At 41.1% G+C, this 21,876-nt stretch overlaps 1 protein-coding gene across 8 annotated transcripts in view; it reads left to right on the top strand.

The window, feature by feature from the left end:
- The first annotated feature begins 5,785 nt into the window (after nucleotides 1-5,785).
- Nucleotides 5,786-21,876, top strand: part of PTPRK (protein tyrosine phosphatase receptor type K) — a 380,562-nt gene continuing 364,471 nt past the window's right edge. For all 8 annotated transcript variants that reach the window (XM_041423851.1, XM_041423846.1, XM_041423844.1 and 5 more), the window contains exon 1: nucleotides 5,786-6,093. In XM_041423851.1, the coding sequence (XP_041279785.1) occupies nucleotides 5,982-6,093 (112 nt within the window). In that variant the 5' untranslated portion in view covers nucleotides 5,786-5,981. The remainder of the gene's footprint in view (nucleotides 6,094-21,876) is intronic.

The raw sequence follows: 21,876 nt of genomic DNA, 5'->3' as shown, positions 1-21,876 counted from the left end.
ACTCTTGTAAGTAGTCTTTCTTCATCTTTCATGTATACTGTCCTCTAGTAAAGGAAGGCCACAATTAGGTCACTTCAAAGCCTTCTCTTTTCCAGGCTGAACAAGCCAAATTCTCTTAGCCTGTCCTCATAGGAGAGGTTCTCTCTTGGTGAGAATCTTGGTGTACCTTCTCTGGACTTGCTCTAATGTCCATGTCCTTCCTGCATCTGGGATCCCAGAGCTGGATGCAGCACTGCAGGTGGGGTCTCACCAGGGAGGAGCAGAGGGGCAGAATGCCCTCCCTTGCCCTGCTGCCCACGCTGCTTTGGATGCAACCCAGGACATGATTGACTTTCTAGGCTGCAAGTACATGTTTCTGGGTTATGTACAGACCCCCATCCAACAGCACCCCCAAAATTATTTTTAAGTGTTTCAAGGCCTATCACCTGACAATTCACAAACTGCGTGCCCCTTAAAGGTTCTCAAGATGAAATTACCCAGTTCTGCATCTCTTTTTTGTGCACAAAATATCTCCATGTTTCTTGTGTTAATCACAACATGCTAAACCTGGGTTAAAGGTGGATGAAAAGTACAACTTTATTTTGCATCATGCTGATTTTAAGTTTGTTTTTTTTCATCCGTTAACTTTTTACAAACATTTTATTCACTGAATTTTAAATGTGCATGTTTACTCAATTAAGCTACAAGTATATGCAAGTTTACCTAATAAGAAAACAGAAGCAATTGTGTGATTTATCCTCCTGATCACAGACAACTATTTAGCCCCAAAAGCTGCTGCTAAAATGATAGGCTCTAGAAAGCCTATCTATATATTTTCCTTTTATATTCATTTTTCTATCATCTTCTTGTTTTCATTGCATCAGATTAACACCTGCAAGACCTCATCCAACTCAACCATTCTCTACTGTAGTATATGTTTGTCTACTGCATTTCAGTGGCAACAAATGTTCTAAGGTCACCTCTCCATTTTTCTTCACAGTTTCTCATGAATCTGTGTGCAGGGCACATTGAGTATCATTTTGGAGCTGTTCCAAGACCTGAGTGAACAACTTCAACTGAGTTCAAGCTCAGCTTATTGTTGTGGACTTTAAAGCTCTTCATGCTTTCAAACCACTGCAAGCAACAGGTACAGGTACAATAATATTAAAAAATTGGGCAACCACTATAGCAGTGCAATGTACCTTTGCGAGTCCTCAGAAACTTCTAAAGTCTTTCTGGTGTCTTCTCCAAAGGCAAAAAACAATGTTTCCTCCTATGTTCCTAATAAGGAATATGAGCATGAAGCTGTGATGAATGGCATAAGGGTAGAAGTCAACTGGTAAAAGGCTTATAGGCAATGTGGAAAGGTGGATTTGCTTAAACACATACATACAGAAACATTGTAGCAAGGACTTGTTTAAAACCAAGTGGTTCTACGAAATTTAATGCCTTCATAATCACTGGTCGATGAATCACTCAGATATTCTGAGTTTCAGCTATTATCTGTCTTCCAAACACCAGCTCTCGGTGTCTCTTGCTTTAGCCAAAGTGTCTTACAGAACAAGACCCTACTAAAACAGAGACTTGTACAGAATTTTTCTTTGATATTTGGACAAACTCAGGGACCAGTTTCTTTGTGGGCTGGACCCTAGCATGAGGAATGAAGAGTACGATGTAATTTTGAAGGGATAGAATTCAGTGAAACAATTTATTTCAGAACAAGACCATGTCTCGCTCCTTCTTGAAGGCTATTACCATGCTATATTTCAGTTGTCAACTATTTTGTCTGCTCTAAGGAAAAACAAGACAGTATTTGGTCAATAACAGGGAATGTGCTCTTTTTTAAAAAATCACAGGCTGTTTAATCAAAACTGCAGAAATGACAAGCAGACCCAAGCAATATCCCAGCTCTGTATGGGTGATGGAAACTTCTACCCTGAAAGGTCAAGATTGCCAAGAATGGTGGTCAAGTGAGAATGGGAGGCTCAGGATGGGAAATTATAGAATGATAGAATAGAACAATAGAATCACTAAGGTTAGAAAAGAGTTCCAAAATCACTGAGCCCACTCTTTGACCGAACAAAATGCCACACAGTAAACTCTGTAGTCACACAAGCTTGTCACTATCTTTAATGACAGCTGGCTGAAGAATGTGAGCAAGAGCTGCAGAAAAACCCTTGCCACTGGGCAGTTCACCTGTTGTGTGTCCTGGTACCATGTATGTGTGTGGTCCATGTATCACAAGTAGCTGGGTGGATATGGGATGCTCCTAATTGGAAGGTATTATTCAGGTCCACCTGTGAGCACGATATATATCAGTGAATCCCCATACTTTGTAGGTCCTCTAACTGCCCCACATTTGCTTCCAAAAAGCAGCTGTATGAGGGGAGGCTGTTGAAAGGAGTCAGTAAGGTTCTCAGCATTGTCTCTTCCTCTTCAGTCCACGTATTAATTGTTTCTTAAGACAAGAGTGTTGGCTGCTGATTCTCTGTCAAATTAGCACATTCTCAAAAGGGCTCTGTGAGTACTAGGCTTTAAAATAACACATTTAACTGAAATTTGAAGTATATTTCATAGAGGTATTCTTTTCAGAAGTCAAAATGCCATGAAACACCTGCCATGAGCATTGTTGTATAACACCAAGAAAACTTCGATCAATACAATTCTCAATATTCTTTAGGTTCTCCAACTTTGAAGAGCCAGAACTTCAAGGCCTGGGATCTTGCTAAGGCTCACAAAATAAATGAGCAGATTTTCTCAAAGGAAGCAAATGTGCAGAGAGGTGGAAAGTTGGATGGGAGCAGCAGGATAATGAGAATACTTGACTATCTTTTTTTGAAAAATTTCATTTAAATCTCTCCAAATCTCATTGCGCTCTAGGACAATGGTTAAAGGTTCCCAAAAAAGAAAAGAAGGAAGAGGAAAATATTTTTCCTGGTTAGGAATATGTAATTTACTATAACATATCTAGATTTTACATACTGTTCAAATACCAGAAGAAAATGTAGATTCTATCACATAGCACTGAAATATTGCTAATTTAAGATATTTTGCTGTGAAATGATATATTGTGCTAGACATCTGTCAGTCACTACAGATATAATTAAGTGATAGCCTGTGTTAAAAAAATATGTTATGACAGGCTTAGCAACACCCAAAACTATAATGGGAAAGTTTTAACTGGGAAGGCAAAGAGGGTAGAGGCATCTAGCAGAGTTTCAGAACCAGTTTCTTGAAACTGACAGAGATTTATTTGGCACTTTATTTAGATGTTGCAATTATTAAGATAAAGACCGTAACTTCCTTACATTGCAAATAGCCCTCAGGCTGGAGGGAAAGATTTTACTGTGGGGTGTCTCCATCTTTCTGCTTTATATTAGACTTGCATTTAACATAGTTTGTTAGCTCAGACACTTTTTAAAAGACATGTGACAGGTAATATAGATTTGCTTGCTCTTAATTGAAAATGTAAAAACTGTAAAATATTTAGAGCTCTAAAAATATAAAAGCTGGAGTAAAAATAAATCCATTCATAGCATATAGCATTAAAAATATCTCAAACCTGAAGTGTAAGTACTTGTCAGGATGCCAAGTACGGTAGAAGGACACATACAGTGAACTACACATTATAGTTCAACAGATGCACACACACCTGAGGGAAAAGTGGAGTCACGTGCACACCTCACCCCTACCTCTCAAGCCTGAACTCTCTAGTCAAGGACAGAGTAGCAATCAAAATACTTTTTGTTGCTTTTTAATAGTAATGGAATAATGGGAAAGGATGAAATTTCAAGAGACCCTTACTGGAACGTATGTAAGCTGTCTGGATATAGCCCAGAGGATTGTACATCATCAGTGGGATCTATCACCTCAGAGCAGTGAAATAAGCAACAAACTGGAGCTGCACATTCACCATCACCTAACAACCTCTCCCCCACTCCAGATGTGGCAATCTGCAGTGCTGACCACCAGAGATAGCTGCAAGCCTGTCATGGAGGTAAAGGGGAAGGAGACATTAGTCTTCCTCTCTTCTGCCCTCCCAAATAACTCACAAGTTATCTGGCTTGAAGCCACTTTTACAGTGTTAGCTGTATAGCTCCCAGCATGAAGGCAGGCATCAGATACCCACATACTCCCTCACACCAGTATGACTTGGTACATCTTTTTCATTAGCAACAGAAATGGTCATGTATCCTCAGGCATCAGAAGCTGGGCTGGCACACTTCTTTTTTTTCACCTTGCTCAGAAAAATTTCCCATTTGGTACATGGCCCAAACTTCCTGAAATACTGTGTGTCATGAGATCATCTCACACAGCTCCCATTCTTCTTGAAGTTCAAACAAAGAGTCAGTGTTAACCGAAGCACATCATTTTACAGTTCAGGGGAAGCTTGCAAGTGGGTTTTTGCCGCTCCACCCAAAGGAAGGACAGGGTTTTCCAGGTGTAGAGTTTTTTTAGTGTTGGGTGTGTGTGAACTACAAGGTATTTTGTATAACACTTGTGATTAATTTTTTTTCTGCTGTGAAAATCTAAGGGCTTGTGGGGCTTAAAGGTAAACCTATCAATTGTCAGACAATGGCTGGAAAGGATTTTGAATCACAGCAAACCTTTGATGAACCTGGATTGAATTTCAAATTTGCAATAAAACCTGTGTGTTTCCAGTGGTTTCAGTTTCAGGCGAAATCATTATACAACCTCTCTAATTACAAGTTGCCATGTGAAAAAGAAAATCTAATAAAAAAAAAGGTTAAAATAATTTGAGGAGATTATGTTTATTTAAAGATAAATTCACTGGTAAAAGCACTGGTGACTTTTTGTTATTCCAAATGCTTTTTGGAGTTCTAAGCTCTGGAAGCATAAGGATCTGCAGTGCTTTTAGAAACAGAGAACAAGGCCTTTATTACAGGGCATACCTGAGGTCTGGATCAGGAGAGAGTATCCTTTGTCACAACCCACGGGTGTCAGAGTCGCACAGCTGCACACAGACCTGTCTGAAAGGTCAGATAGCGATCACGCGTGGAAATGATAGGATAATGGCAATACTGTTTATTGCCATTCCAACTGAGAACAATGAGCCTTTACTGGCGTTAGGAGCCAGACAAGTGTTGCCAAAGAAAGCAAAACCACGAACCCTGACTCGAGGATACAGCCAGGCTGTTTGATGCGCGCTGATAATAATACCACGCTCGCCACTCGATCCATACCGCGTTTCCAAGAGCGGGATGAGCCAACAGATCCCACCCGAGGCGTGGGGACCGTCCCCCGAAACCAGCGCCCGAGACCCACCGCCCCCGGCCGCGCTCCCTGCCCCGACCTCCCTCCCCTCCGGCTCAGCCGGCGCCCTCTCCCTTCCGCCCCTCTCCTCCTTCTCCTCCAGAAGCAGCAGGTTTCCCTCAGGCGGGAGGTTGAGAGCGGGGGGCTCGCACAACCGCCTGTAGCTGCTCCTGTGCCGCGCTGAGCCGAGCCGAGCCGAGCGGAGCCGCGCTGAGCCAGGCTGCGCCGTGCCGGAGAGGGCGGAGAAGAGCCGAGCCGAACCGTGCCAGGGAAAGCCGTGCCGCGCCGCGCCAGGGGAAGCCGATCCGAGCGGAGCGGAGGCGATCCGGGCAGCGCCGATCCGAGCCGGTGCTGCCCCCGCGCCTGCAGCAGGAGGCGCTGCCGGGCGCCGCTGCGCCCGCGCCGGGCTGCGGGCCGGAGTCCCACATTCCCCGTGCCAAGTGCCGGGGAGCGGGGGTTGGACGTGAGCGCTCGGCTCCTCCCTCCCGCCCCACTCGCCCAGCAGCAAAGTAACTCCGGAGTACGAGGGGAATCGGTGCCACCGCCGCCGCGCTCGTCGCGCCGCAGACGGCTGCCCCAGCGGGCGGCCCCGGGGCCAGCGGGCGCCCCTCGGCGCGGGGGTCTCCTGGCGAGGCGCCGCGGCGGGAAGGGCGGTCGAGGTGCGCTCCGCCCGCCGCCGCGGGCCGGGGCAGCACCGGCCTCTTTCAGAAACTTCTCCGCAAGTCGGCATGGGCAGGGGGGCCGGCGCCGCTGCCTCGCTGCCGCTGCTGGCGGCGCTCGCCCTGCTGGCCGGCCGCTCGCCCGCCCTGCTCGGGGCGGCCCGGGCCCAGCTCTCGGCAGGTGAGTTCTTGCTCGGCGCCCAGGTACGGGCGGACGGCGTGGCGGGGTCGCGCCGTGCCCGGGCTGCCTGCCGGGAAAGGGAGGGGAAGGAAGGGTAGAGACTTGGGAAGGGTCGCACTGCTCCGGGACGCGGCTCTTGCCCGAGGAGCGGCGGTGGGGCTGCCCCACACCCCCAAACCCTCCGCTCTGCGGGGCGCGGTGGGAGACCCACGCGTGTGCGCAGGCTGTCGGCGCGGGGCTCTCAGGGGCGGGCAGAACGCGGGTTTCGGGCACCTTACAAACTCCCCTTCCTCACCTCCTCCTCCTTCCCTCCCCCGGCCAGCCTCCCAGGTGCCAGCGGGGTTGGAGCTGTTGTCGCCCCTTCCCCCGCTCAAACTTTTCCCGGCGTTTCCCTGCCTGGCGCGGAGAGCGCAGCCCGGCCGCTCCCCTCGCCCCGAAGCGTGGGGCGGGGAGACACGAGCTGCCGCCGGCCACCGGGATCCCCCCTCCCAGCATTAAAAAAAGAGTGGTGGGTGAGAAACGGGAAGGAAAGCTCCGATAGGGTCGGCTTCTGTTTTGTGTGAAAGCCGCGAATTTTTCGCCCCTTCCTCCCTGGCCGCCCAGCGCCGGGGGTTTTGCGGAATTAAAGCCCGCGGGGCCGGGCAGTGGGAGCTGCGGCCGGCGCGGTGGTGAGTTGTTGGTCCCGGCGGAGCCTCGGAGCAGAGAGCCTGGGGCTGGAGCTGCCGCTCCTGGAAGAGGGGGCAGCATCTCCCGTGCTGTGCCGGGGTGATGCGGGAGGCACTGGGGACTCGTGTGCCGGACCGTCACCCCACCTGCTCCGCTGTAGTTTGTGAAGCACCCTTCGTTTGCTTGGGTGAAGCTTTATTATGAACGTGCTCTTATTGTTTGCGGCGTGAAGTATTACACTAAGGACTAACTGACTGGCTGAAATAGACTTAAGGCTCTCGTTTTTCTTCCTTCCCTCCCCGCCTCGTTTGAATAGTACTTGCGATAGCATCGGGTGCATCGGTTGGACAGGCATTTGAGATCTTTATCATACGATACTGATTTGAAAACTGCTATTAATAAAAGTGTCTACACTCTTGAGACTTTAAAGGACTGATGTGTAGTCGGGGGCTTTTCTTCTTTTCCTCCTGGTCCTCCTATGAATTAGTTTTTAATTGAGACATTTGAAATGTCATCGATTAAGAAATATGCTGAAGGAGTGCTGGTCTGAGCAGCTTACATCCATCCTTGTGTCTGACTTTGGTGTGTATAATTTAATGTCTGTGTATCAGAATTGTGAAATTACGTAAGCATCTACGAGCCCTTTACCAGGGGAAGGGAAATGTACCATCTACACAGCTAGTATGTTGTAGGAACAACTAAAATGAAACATTCCCATGCATAATATCTTTTCATTCAAAACCATAGTTAAGTTAGACCAGTGATTTTTGCTTTACTCCTAACTAATCAGACTTATGTTAACACCAAAGGTAACACATAAAGATTTTTTATAAGCTTGTTCACTGGTGTAAGGAGAGTAGGAAGTTCTGATAACTTATATGATCTGTTGTATTTTGTGCTGAAAATGTGGCATGCAGCCCATTTTGAATTGCAAGTACAAGCAGTCAGGTTGGTACTGTGGGGTATGTGTTAGGTAAGTGGAAAAGAATGTTCAATATCCTTCTGACCAGAGTAGGTGAAGCTTGTCAAGGAGTTGAACAATTGTATCTAGGAAACACAAGATTAATTTTTTTTTTTTTTTTTTTTTTTTTTTTTTGGGTGTGTGTGTGTGTGTGTATAGCATGTCAGTAGCTAGAGACTTTAGTTTCTATTGCCAAGGATCAAGAATACTGACGTGTTGCACCAGTCAGGTTTGTTAATTCTCAGACTTTTTTGAAGATTTAGTGAAATACAGTTGCTAGTAGCTGGTTTTGTCATTGTGCTTGGTTTAAGGTATGGTTCTTGCTCTCTTATTAGATACATTTGATATCCACAAGTAGAGATATGCCCTACTGAATTTAACAACTGCCCCAAACTTTGTTTCATTACTTATTCTAAGCCAGTCCCAGGAGAGTGTGTGTGTGTTTGTGATTCTGTTGATGAAACTTCTTTATTTTGGTGTTGGTGGATGCACACACAAAAGTTTGAGCTCACTTGTCCCAGTCAGAGCCTTTCTATAGCCTGAGAAGTTTCTCTGTTTGTTGCACACTGGAGCATCTGTTTTATACCTAGGCATCTCCATTGTTTAACATGAGTACTGTTTTGCAGTCGTCTTTCTTTGACTGCCTTCCACCATCCTCACCCTAATATGTGAGGTGACGATGCACAGCACGGCTTGGAAAAGCCTGTGCTTTTCCAAGGTAAACTAAACCTAGCTGATTTTCAGCTCCCTTTTTATTAATATTCTTCTCCTCTGAATTGCAAGAATTGAAAACTGTTAATTTTCCTTTGTCATTAATGAAGGTATTAAGTCAGTCTGGACCTTTCACAAATCTCTGTCTCATTGTAATTTGGTTTTTATTTTCTTTTTATGATGCTCTGTACTACTCCTGAGCATGAGCGATAGCAAAATCCAGAGCTCTTCATTAAATTCTTCATAAAAACTTGGACATGTTTATTAAGGGTCTAATCAAATTACAGAGTATGAATTTTTTGAAAGTTGGCCTTCTTTGGGAACTGTGTGTGATAGTTTGCCGTCTGTTCTTCCTTCTAACATATTCCGTGAAAGCAAATGAGAAGGAGCTGCAGAAACTTAGGAAAAAGAATAAGATACATTTTATAGTTTGTTGCTGTCTTAGAAATTATGCTTGTATATCTTCTCCACCCCCCTTCACACATAATCGAGACATTGTATCTTTTGTTTTTTCTCCCCAGATTTCAAATGAAAAAAAAACCCCAAGCACACAAAACCCCAAGCAGCTTCTCTCTGCCCTCCTCCCCTGCCCCCTTCCCCCAGCCGCAGCCCTAATCCGCAGTGTAATGTTTTCTGGTCTCTGTAGATTGTTTCTTTACACCGCTGCTTTCCATGACCCTTCAACTTGGGTGCGTGCCTGTCAGAATCTAGGCCAAAATGTTTTGGCAGTGTGTTCTCTGTTGAAGTCTAGCTATTCCTTATATAGCACCTCCTTTCATCTGCAACTCCTACAGTTCGATAAAGAACAAGTTCAGCTTGTTTTCACAACTCAATCACTTCAAACTTATATTTTTTTAAATTTTATTTTTAGCAATTTGCATATTTTCAATTTTGAAGGGAAAAAAGGAATATTTAAAAAAATTTGAAGAATGCTGCTGGCTTGTCAACTGCTGATAGAAATATGCATTGCACTGCCTCTGATGGTGTCTGTGAAAGTGTGTGAGGTTTTTAATTACTAAATAAAAGATATGAGGATAAAAACTCTAGATGCATCTGCTTACCTGAAGTTATTTAACTGTGATATTTCAGACCATAGGGACAGTTAAGCACAAAAAACACTGTATGTTTTATGATTTCAGATCATTTATTAGAATAGTTAGACTTTTGTGTGCATAGTTAGTGTCACAAATTAACATGCAAGGGTAAATATTTCTAAGTTAATATTTTCCCCTTCCCCTGATAAAATAGTTATAGTCTGTCTTTGGGTGTGAATCTAACTCAGAAATTTGATATGATAAAGTAGAAGATATTATTTGTTTTATAGATTTTTTTTTCCATTAAATATACTTACTGAGAAATATATGAAAATTTTAACCAGCATATCTATTTTTTGTAATCGTGTAGTATAAGAAACTGAGAGCTCTTTGAAAATGTTTAAAAATACTTTAAAGTAATTAAACTCAAATTAGCACTTTGCTGCCAGAGCAGCAAAAGATGCTTCAGTCATATTTTACCTTGAATGTACTACAATTTGCATATATGTAAGATATACAGGAGACACTGGTGGAGGTAGGCATGCATGCATAAGAAACTTATCAGCTGCTTTTTTATTTCCCATCAAGCTGTTCAAATGTATAGACAAATTACACGGAAAATTAGTGAAATTAGAAGTGAAATTATTTTCTTGCTTTCATCACTTCCTTCTCAAATGTTTTCTTCTCTCTTATGTATTAATCCCCTTCCATGGCACTGTGAGTTCAGAGATCACTTGCCTATCTGTATTTTCAGGTGCCATATTGTAGTTATACAATAGATATAAATTTTCTAATTAGAACTGAACTGATTCATGTGAAATTGAAAACACCCAGAACACAATGACCCGCAAATCCCTATTAGACCCTTTTGTCTGAGAATAACAGTACTGCTTGATTAGTGTGGTAGCAGTACACACAGTGCACCTTAAACCAAGGAAGGTGTCCTGCTCTTATTTGGGATCTACTTAGAATAACAAATAAAAATTAAAAACCCCAAGGGCAGGGGTGAGTTAAGAAATCTGCACATGATGAGGTGAGAGGTCCACCTGTCCAGTATCCAGTCTCTGATGGTGGGCACTTGGGGAGAAAGATTTTTGGCAAGGTGAGTGAGTTCCTCTGAGTGTCTGTCACTCACAGTGACAGAATGCTGGTATTTTATACCGTGAGTGCACTATGTAACCATGATTGTGCCTAATGACATTTTCAGCCTGTATGGCTTTTATTTATCTTGATTTGTGGTAAGGAATCTATAAGTTGTGTGGAAAAAGCTACAGTCCTTTGTTTTTTGAAATAGCTTGTTGTATTTCATATATCCTAGCTCTTGTATGAAAAGATGAATAATAATTTCTCCCATTTTACCTTCCTCATGCCACACAGAGTTTTTCCACTCTATCTCAACTATTCCTTTTCTAGTCAGAAAAGTCCAGCTGTAGCCACCTTCTATGAAGCTATCATTCCATATCTTCTTTTTACCCTTTATCAGCCTTCTCTTTCTGTTCCAGGTCTACATTGCTCAGAGCATCCATGAGACAGCTGCCTGATGGATTTATATAGTGTTTAATAATGATTTCTGTTCCCTATCCGTAGTGTGATCATTCCTGTCATTTGCTTGGCTTTTTTGACCGTTTGTCTCACTCCTGGTTGTGAGCTGACACTTTTATGGAACTATTTCATTACTGAAGAGGTGAGATATTGCATTAAATGCAATAGTCTGTGGAATGGCTGTGCCAGTGGACAGCAGGACTCGGGAAGGAGAGAGTCTTTAACCAGCCCTTTTGGAGGAAGGAGAGGTTTTGAGCCAGGCTCTTGAAGGACCAGTGACCTCATGCTGGATGTTTGGGAGAGTTTAATGCTTACCATTGTGGTTTCCTCTTTCTCTTTCTTGATATGCTCTTGTTAATACAGTGAGTTTAAAGGAGTTTATCCTCTTACATGTAAAGATTGGCAGTATCTGGATCAACATGCAAAGAAATGTGCAGTACTGCTGTAGTGTTGCTTCTTGCCTCCGAGTCTTTATGATCTCTATCCAGTCATCCAGTCCTCCCGGTCATCTCATCTCTCAGGAGCTGGTATGTGACTGAGTGTCTGCAACTGTTTTGGTGAAGTCTCTACTCTTCCTTTTGCAACACAGATCATGTTAAATGTGTAATAGGAAGCTTCCAAAAAAACTACTTCAGTTCTCTTAGCTGAGTCAATTAAGACATACCTGGTGTTTTCAGGTGCTGATGGAATTCCATCTGCCATAGCTTATCATTGTCATGAAAAATGCCTTTGTAATGCTGCTCCCAGAAGTGTGCACTCTGATTTGGAGCTTAATTTGCAATCTGCCTATGCTATTAAGCTAATTTAAATTACTACTGCCGCAGAGGAGGGCATTTCTGTCACTTGAGTGGCTCTCCGGTCTTTGGCTGTGCTAGGTCTGGCCACAAAGTGGCCTGTGGGTGAGCTGGTCTAGCTTTCTGTGAATCTCCTTGAAGGGAAAACGGGGCTTGGGATTAGTTTCCTATTAGTTCACTGGCAGATGTACAGCCACCTAAACCTGACATAAGGGAGGATGAGGGCTGATGGTGGGAAGGCTGGGTTTGGCAGCTGCAATCACAGTGCAGCTCATGTGAGGTGAACCTGGCACTGGTTTGAGTCACACTGGATCTATGCTCTGCTCACCATGCCAGCACTTCATCCACCCAAGGAAGTACAAACAACAGGCAGGAGGACATGGATTGAGGGGAAAAAGAGGCCTGGTGCTCGCTCTAGACCTGGAGGGGTTCAGCTGAGTGAAGGTGTTTGAAGGTGTGCTCTGGCTGACTGCACACCAACTTATGGCAGTATCATGCTAGTGTTCCTGACATGCAGCTTTGAGTAAACTGGGTTTAAATGTGTTCTTTTGTTATAATACATAGCTAAAGTGTTTATTATATAATTGTGTAAACAAGGAGTGGCCTATTCATAGCACTTAGTACAGAGCAATTGTGATGTCAAGTAATAGAGGACTTGGTGGAGGTGACACCTAGATAATAGCTAAAATTAGAGGATGTTGTGACACCCAGTTTGGGGCACAGCAGGAACTGGTTTAAAGCTAGTTTCTGTGATTTCACATCTTTCCATGCATGGTCTGTCCTTGACCATCCTCTGGGGTTTTTAAATAGGATTGCTCATGAGATGTGAATGTGGGTTGAAGGAGAAAAATGGCCATGGTTTGTAAAGGCCAGAGTGAGCCAGCTGGGCAGTGATAAATGGCGTTGGTGACAATTTCGTATCATTGGGTTGAGCATAAAATCCTTCTACACATAATTTTGTAGGTCAGAAAGGTCATTACCTTGTGCTGTTTCCTGGTAAGCCTTGACTACAGGTGGCTTTAAACCTGTAGTTTGAAACTATGCAAACTACCCAGCTGAAGTCACCTATAGTGCATACCAACTTTGTAGTTTTGAGTCACTTAGTCTGCTCTAACTAGAAAGCCATATAGTTGAAAGTTGTGTTTGCATTTTAAGTAAGAGATTTGAGGGATTTAATTTCTGGAGGATTGGTGCTGTGAAAAAATTCAATTCTTTGCCTGGTACTAAGGTAATGTAAAGCTATTTTTGTTAGCTAGTGTATGAAAGATTAGACCTTTCAGTTTGTCAGAAAGTCATTTACTTCTGTTGCCACTTACTAAAAACATGTGATTATGTTTATTAATTGAGTAGCAAAAGAGGCCATTTCTCAACTACCATGTCATGAAATTAATTCTGCTGACTTATGAGACACTGTTGAATACTTCAAACCCAAGTTCTGTTGCAATTAAGTTATGGTATGTTCATTCTAATTATTACACACTGGTTACTCAATTTATTTTGAGGTGGAGTTGTATACTTTCTTTTGTGTGTAAACACTTGCTTTGTAACAGTAAAAATGACTGATGAATATTAACCAGAAGAGAAAAATACTATGAAGAATAATTGTGGCTGTAGTTCAAATGAGTTCAAAACTGTTCAGAGTTAATTTTTTGACTGGATAACTGACTTATTGAACTATTTTTTGTATTACTATTTCCAAATACAAGTTGTGTTTCTTTGTGAGTCCTATAGTGTGGTTTATGATATTTGCTGGTTTTAAATGATTTATGATTTGAAGTAAAAAAGTCTGTTGAAGAACTAAAAGTAGTTTTAGACTACTTTTGTCTTATTCACTACAGTGAAAAATTAAAATTACAAGACCTGGAAGAGAGTTGACCTGTTGCTATTAATTAGAAAAATGCTTTGATTTTATATTTTGACACTCCATTATATCTGTATCATATCTCTGTGGTGTTAGGCTGGAGTAAGATCAAAGTGGTATCCCATTGTCTTGGTTCTCCCAGTGTCACCTTATTTGCCTGTTCTTTGTAAATGTGAAAGCACTTATCAGCCATGAGAGTGCTGAAGAAATGTGACTGAGTTCTTGACTAAGTTATCAGTGCTGACTGCCGTCACTCTATTTAAAATACTTTAAAGGGATGATTTCTTATAAAAATATCAAAGGCAGTCTTATATTTTGTTCAACTTCTGATTCCTTAGAAGAAAAGCGCTTTTGCAGTTGTAGAATATACTTTTTTCAGGTATCTCTCCAATTAGTATCCTCAAATCTGAGTATCATGCATTTTAAGTAGACAGTACATACCAAAGCATTGTTGTGTTAACTTCAGTGCTATTTGTAATGTTTTCCAGAGAATATAATGGTGTTGATTTAAAGATAATGTTAAATAAACAAAAAACTCCAGTCCAGTCTCGAAATTACCAAACAGTCAGTACCATAATCCCTTCCCCAATACCTGAAGAAAGAAGTGTCATTTTGCCCACTGTTCTCGAACTCCTTGTCCCACGATGGCTCATCTTCCTCCCCCCGGCTCCAGGCAGGTGAATCTTTAAGTGACCTTAAACAGCCTCCTCCAGCTCCTTTTAAAAATCTCCTTGGCTCTCCTTGGTTTTTGTTGGAAGAGTTTAGTGTTAGAGTTTCGTGCCATAAGTGAAGGAAGGTAGATAAGATTCCTTACTCAGAATGGTTAAGTATAAACAGTATAAAGAAATACTTGAGTATAAATGTCACTTTTCGTGAAGTTTTTGTGTGCTCCTTTGGTTATCTGTATCTCTCTTTGTTGATGTGACAACGTTGTTTGGTGCATTCCGTGTTCACTTTTCAGGCTAGTAAATTTCCAGTTAAAAAAGGCTTTCCTCTCTCGCACAGCAGATGTGTAATAAGATGGTCTTTTCCTTAGTCAATTCAGAAAAACCAAACAAATATTCTTTTTGCAGCTAGTTTTTACCAGCAATCAGTCCTGACTCAATTTGTGAATATATTAGAAATTGCAAACTCATTCCACAGGCTTGCCAGCTCTTCAACATATGAATACTTTGTGTGTGTGGTCTTGTTTAGTGCAAAAGGTCTATTTATATTAAGTTTTTTGCATTTGTAAATCTCTGCGGGGTTGGCTTTCCTTTCTTCCTACCTTTCCTTTCAGACAGCATGACAAACTATTCACAACCCCCACCACAAACAAAATCCTTCGTATTCTTGCTCTACTTACTTATAAGATTGTAAGCAGGTATGTAAGGGTGGAAATACATTTTCCAGGTGAGAGCAAAACCCTTGGCATGTAATGATTTGGATTTCTGAATCAGTTGAAATGAAGCTTGGTAATGAAAGGGATTGTAATTTTCCTGGTAGACACAGGCTAAATAGATGGGTGTAATGACATAGCATGTAAAGATTTAAAGGTGAGGTTTTTTTCTGACTGAGGTGGCTGAAACCTGGAAGTGAGAAGTTGTTAATAAAATTGGGGTTTTTTAAACTTTTAATATTTTTAAACCGCTTCTGTTAGTAGCTACTTTCTCTGTATGCTGTTATTAGCCAATATGGTTGACTTTTTCCTTTGATAAAGTTAGTTTAATGGTTTAATGCTTTGATTCTTCTTACATAAGTGGGAAAGTGTTGCATTCCTAGGTGGTGTGTTATTCACAGTAGTTTTTTCCTTCCCTCCTTTTTTTTTTTCCCCTTCTTTCTCCTTTCATTTGAAATACCTGCATGCTGACTTGGTTAAGTACTGTAGGGTAGGTTAACAGCTCCTTCTGAGTCATGTTGAAGGTATGACGTGCTTCCAGGTCTGCAGTTCTTTCCAGGGATGAGACAGTTCCTGGCTAGTTTGTGTATCCTGTTGTCTGCACAGCAGCAGTTAACTACCAGACTCAGTTTATAGGTTGTTTTAAAGGCATTGAAATGGATATACTAAACAGCATTTTTTTGGGGGTGGTGGTTGTTCCCTCTGGCTTACTTACCTGTATTTTTTTGGGTTATACTCCAAATGCTCAATCCTTTTGGTGATTTATTGGTGTTTCTGTCAAATGTTGATCAAGGAGCTGAGTTAAATCACCAGCATTTAGGAAGGGCAAGATTATGCTCTCGTTTAGAGAGACTGCACAGATGTTCTTTATGAGCATTCAGAAGAGGGGAGTCGGTACATTACTTTCAGATTGACAGAAACCATGTATTTTAAAATCCTTGGTCTGAGCTTTATGGGCTATGTGACGAGGCTGTGAACCTGAAAGAGTAGCATTTGTGATTAATAATGACATTTGCAGACCCTAGGAATACTGAAATAATCTGTTGGATTGCTTTGCTTGCATAGTGATAGTATCCAGATGCTAAGCATAAACATCTCTCTCTGTTTGCTTAAGCATGGAAATGGGAATGAAAACAAGCACTAGATAATTTGAGTTTCTGGGACATAATTTTGACCATCCATCTCTTTAAACAGCTATTAAGTAAAAAGCAGCCTTAAATAATTAATGGGCCAGTCTTATTCTGTGATGAAGAAGTTGAAAGAATTAGAAAATTGTTTTTTAGTGGAAGTGCATATGTGATTAAAAAACGACAAAAAAACTCCCACTGCACTTGGATGTGAAGCATTTGCATTATGAATCTAAAACTAAAAAAAACCCCAGCATTAGCAAGTGGAAGCAAAAGCCAAAGAAAATGCTCAAATTTACTAAGTTTGTATATTAGGTAGTCCCCAGAGAACACACAAGTGAATGAAGTTGGTAAATGTTTATTTATTTCCCTAATAAAATAGCAATTTTATTCACTTTTGAAGTGCACAGCAGTGCTGATGTTGATCACCTAATAGACATTTTGTTAAGTTCTTACCAAGTGCAGTTTCCTGGGCACTGCTTGTGTAGTGCTTGCAACAAAGCTGTAGTGGAAAGTAGTTTTGGAGAATTTCTTGCCTTGAATAATACTTTGAAAATGGGAAAACAACATAATCTTACTTTGATTTGTGAAATATAAGGGAGGCATAAGTGCACTACTCCTTTGTCCTTAAAGGAAAAGCAACTGTTCTCATATTTGTTGGAGGACAACATTAAGGATTGGGCTCACAATTTTGTAATAAATAAGTCCTTAAACCATAAAGATCCCAAGTCCTCTTAGATGTTCTTCCACATCAGTTACTGTCTTGTGGTTGAGAACTGAGTCCAGTGATGGTGGCAGCATTTCAGCTGCATAAACAAAATAGATATGAAGAAGAAAGTGTAAAATTAAGAATGGACAAAAGGGATTTGTGAATCCATTGCAGAAATCTTGAAGTTGATGAGTTTCTTCAGTCCTCTGCTATGAATGAGGAGGATGCCTTTTTTTTTCTCTATAAGACACAAAATGTGAACTGAGTATGAATGGACAGTAAGCCCATCCTTGTTGCTGCTCTCGAGCTTTTGGTACTTTAGGAATAACTCATATTTTATCATTATCTTGTTATACTAACAGGTTTGTGGGCAGTAATACATAAAATTCTAAACAGCTTTGCTCATACTGTATGTTGAGTGTTTTGCCAGGTGAAAGAGGTCAGAAAAACAATTCAGCCTACCTGCCTGTGGGATGAATACCTTCTTAGTTAAGGCTGTGTTATGGCTAGGCAGGGGGTTTTGGCGACTTTCTTGAAAATTCTCCAGTTTCTTCCACGTGTCTGCTTAGCTTTTGTTTTATTGGTGTGGGATATTTTAAACTCCAGATCAGGGCACCTTTATCTTCCTGTTGACTATATTAAAAAGGCCCTGTCAAGAAGGAATCCAGGTAAAACTGGTTTCTTTTTATTTCCTAATCCTTTTTTGAGACATTCTGCATCCAAGATGACTGTGTATTGTTTATCATAGTATTCTTCCTGTCCTTCTTTTACATTCTCTCTCATCTGCTTGTTTACTATATCTCAACTACAGTAATTAGGCATCTGAATAAATTTGCATTTCTTTGGATAAGAATTAAGAAAGAGCAGGCAGTATGTGGTCTCGGTACTTAAGCAAAATGGGTCCTTCTATAAAAGATTGCTTTTGCTATGTTTAGGCCTAGAGAAGTTGCTATTTCCTTATACTTTTGCAGTTCAGAACTCAATTTAGAACAAGAGTGGTACTGAACCTCAGGATTTCTGTAATCTGTCAGGGGAAAAAGTTGAGAAAGTGTAACAACATTAAGAACATGAGAGTTGCACATATTAAAAACTTCTGGCTAAATAAGTTGTAATTAAGAGGATTTGCCTTTAGCAGTATAAAAGATAAACTACCAATGATTGTATCTTCTATGTAAATGTTCAGTAATTGATGTATAGCTCATAAATGGACCCAGTGGCTGTTTGATGAATGTATTTATGCATGGTAAAATGTATAAATACATCTAGGTCCCTGGAGTATTTTTGGTTTCTTTCATATATGATTGATCAGTTTACCTAAGAGACAGACTAGTTTGTTCTCAGACACAATTTACGGATTCTGGCATGATGAAATGTTATAATAGCAGGAGATAAAATGCATGGGCAAAGAAGGTATTCTTAATGGGGGACTGTAATCAGTGTTTGAAAACTGGCTAATGGACTGCAGAAGACAGCAGTCTAACAGACAGACAACAATAACAACCGTGTACGAAAATGCAAATGCATAGTAAAATTAAACAAAGTCAAAGCTTGGATAAATGTTCTGAAGTGTATTTCAGTTTGCTTTCCAAAAACTTTGGAATGAAAGACTTGGATAGCTAGGAAGTAATCCTTTTTTAATTCAAGCTTTTAACTTGAATGTCTGTGAATAGAAACAGTAAAAAAACATTATTTCCAAAAGCAAAGTAAGGTTATGTTTGAATAAAGTTGTCTGCACACTTAATTTCACTGTATTTTATTCTTGGATTCTTATGAGCTGCTCCAGCAAGAAGTTAGAAGGATCTTGCCGGTTTTATCTGTGACACTAGTACCTGTCAGGGCAATTCTGTTTTGCTGTGTCTTAGACAGACTGTGGCTGTATCTGCATTGACAAGCAATTTAGTGCAATAGATGCTGGTTGCTGAATTGAAGCCTTAGAGATAGTGAGACACTTGGAACCACTGCATGTGGTGTAGCCAGGCAGGGTTAGCTCAGATTTTGTGGTCTTCTCCTGTAGGCTCATTTTTACTGGTGTCTTGGGTTCCTAAGGATCTCATGGTACACAGTCTGCTAACTTTGAATCAAGCTTCCCTGAGATTTGTTGGAGCATTTCAGATGTGGAGCTTCTGGTGTGCTTGTTTCTGTCTGTGGTGGTGAAGTTCACATGTACAAGAACTGTGCTGAGAAAAAAATTAATGGTAAATGAGGCAATCAAGGCATTTATTTTCCGTCTCTTTTGAATCAAATTTCCAATACAGATACAGCTTATTTAAAAAAAAAAAAAAAGGAAAAAAAAAAACCAGGAAGGAGAGTAGACAGGCCCTCTGCTAGGGAGTGTATAAAAATCAGTGGGACAAAAAATTGAAGAGCATGCTCTGAAAAAGAAATTGTGTCGACCTTTTCATAAACATGCCTCTCTGTTGCGGTTTTAAATGTTTGGCTAGTAGGTTTCTCAAATGGTGAACAAATAAGAGATGAAGATGATGATGATGTGTTAATTTAGTGATGAGTGTTTTCAAGACTGAGAAGCTAACCTGGCAGGGAAAACTGAAAGCATGTGAAATTAAATACTCTATTCAAACAATGCTTTATGCTTGCTAGGAAGAGCAAAGATTGGCCTCAAAATGTTTGAGGCAGATATCATGCAGGCTAAAGATCTCTGGTTCTGTTTTCCTCTCTGAGATTTTGTTGCCCATTATGATGCTAATATTTGAGAGACCTGAAATACTTTTGCCTTATGATGTTCCTGTGATTTCTGTTGTCCTGCAACCCTCATTTAGGACAGAGACATGACTCAATTGGAGAATGTACAATAAGGCATTGTGCTTTAATTTCTTATGTTTTACCTTATATTCCAGTGTGTTTCCTAGATGTGGGGTTATCCCATCCTGCAACAGGTAAGTGAAATTTTATATGAGGCAAGGCTAGATAAAATTATACCCCACTGAGACAACTAGTCCTTATTAAGGCAAGCATTGTCAGTGTGTTTGCAAGTAGCATTGAAGGTAATTACAACAATAACATCTCAACCTGGCAATAACATCACAATGATTTTGAGGGATATGGTTAGTGAAAGGGACCAAAGGTGTAGTTTTTCCTGTGAAAAATCTCTGAATAGGTAGGGGAGGGAGAGAGAGAGAAGACTTGTTGATAAAAATGAAGCAGAATATATTAAACTTGAAAATGGAATATAAATCATAGGAAATTAGAGCTAAAATAAGAGTTGGCCACAAGGGGGGAAGCTCTGTGCTAAGGCCAGCTGAGATGTCTGCCCCTATAGAGTTTAATATCTCACTGTGTGTGAAGAGTGCAACCTGGAAATGAGATTAAAACAGGAATTGACCAGAACCAGGAGATGAACCATTGCACCTTCCTGGAGGTGTCCACCCCCATGGAGATTAATACCACACAGACTAAAGAAAATGTGTTTTGCAAAGAAGATAAACATTCATTCTCCATATCAAGCAGATCGTCTTATAGGACTTGGATAGGAAGTAGCCTTGACTTTCTATCAGAGATTTATGCTCTGTTGTCAAATAGATTCTTCCAAGGCCATTTGAACATTTTACTTTAGCAGACTTAGCAACAAAACTATTATTGAATGTTTTATTAATGTTGCAAAGCATATTGTGGCAAGTTCACTCTTCTTATATTTAATCTTCCTTGCATGGTAACTAGTAAGCAGATCAGATTTCTGATTAAGCAATGGGGGATTTATGTCATAATTGACATACGAGGCAGTTTTTTCCCCTACCTCTGTTAGAGCAACATCTCCCAAAAGCATGGAGTTTGAGATGAGATTGCCCTTTAGAAGGAGAGAAGTGCAATCTTTTCATAGTTTATCTGTTAGAAAACAGTGGATTGTTTTTTTTTTTGTTTTGTTTAACAGTTCAGTATAATACAGTATTAAACACTTGACTTGCCCCCTTTTTTTATTTTTGAGTTCTCCTAGTGACTGTTTTCACAGAAGTCAGGGAAGTGGAAGTACATGAAACTAGTCATCTCAAAACACATATCCAGATGAGATATATTTGGTTGCACACTGGGTATATCTAATGATGAAGACAAATTTTCAAATCTTTGCCTGCATCCCCAGTTTTTAGCATCACATCTTTCAGGCGTATAGGTTTGCTTTGTCTAGAAGTCATGTGGTTTTCAGCTATCAAAGGGGTGTGTTTCACCAGGCACTCAAAAGAAAAGCATAATTGTAATTAATTTTAAAGTAACAATACCTACACTACCATTTATTCAATTTTCAATGTCAGTTTTTTAATGGAGGGTGACCAGTGCGCCTGCTTCTGTTGGGGGCTGTCTTTTGTTGAAATGGCACAATTTACAAAGTGAGTCATGGTGTCTCTTTCTTCTGCTGTGGTAATGGACACATGGGATATTTCTGCAAGCCAGAATAGTTTTGGATTGATTATTTAATTTTGAATAGACTTGTGAAGGCCATCTGGACCAAGAACATCAGTGCATGGGCCAGTCTTGTCAGCGGGAATACCTGTGGGTACAGGATGGATAGTGGCTGGGTGATGCCCTGCAAGAAAGGGATTTGTGGTTGATAGCTGGTGGGGTATACATGTAGGGTTTTTTTGTGGTTTTTGTGTGGTGGTGTTTTTTTTGTTGGTTTTTTTGTGTTTTTTTTGGGTTGTTTTTTTTTTTTTTTTTTTTGTTTTTTGGTTTTTTTTGGTCATTATTTTTGTTTGTTTGCTTCTGTGGGGCTTTTAGTAAATATTCTGTTTTTTGAGCAAAGTGAATGGCATACTGGACTGCAGTGAGAGGATTGTAGCCAGCAAATTGTGGCAAGCTGCTGTGCCCCACTACTCAGTGCTGGTGAGGTAAAGCTGTAGTCTTTTGTTGGCAATTGTGCCTCTTGACTTCTCCCAGGTCCTGAAGGATGTGGAGAAGCTGAAGCCTCTTGGGAGGTTACTGAGGTTGGTGCCTGGATGGTGTGACCTAGATGGTGTGATCTCCAAGGGGCATCTGAAGGGAGCTGGGCTTGT

Source organism: Onychostruthus taczanowskii, unplaced genomic scaffold (genome assembly GCF_017590055.1).
Source record: "Onychostruthus taczanowskii isolate IOZ18803 unplaced genomic scaffold, ASM1759005v1 scaffold8, whole genome shotgun sequence".
NCBI classification, from domain to species: Eukaryota; Metazoa; Chordata; class Aves; order Passeriformes; family Passeridae; genus Onychostruthus; species Onychostruthus taczanowskii.
This window is presented reverse-complemented; position numbering and strand designations above follow the sequence as displayed.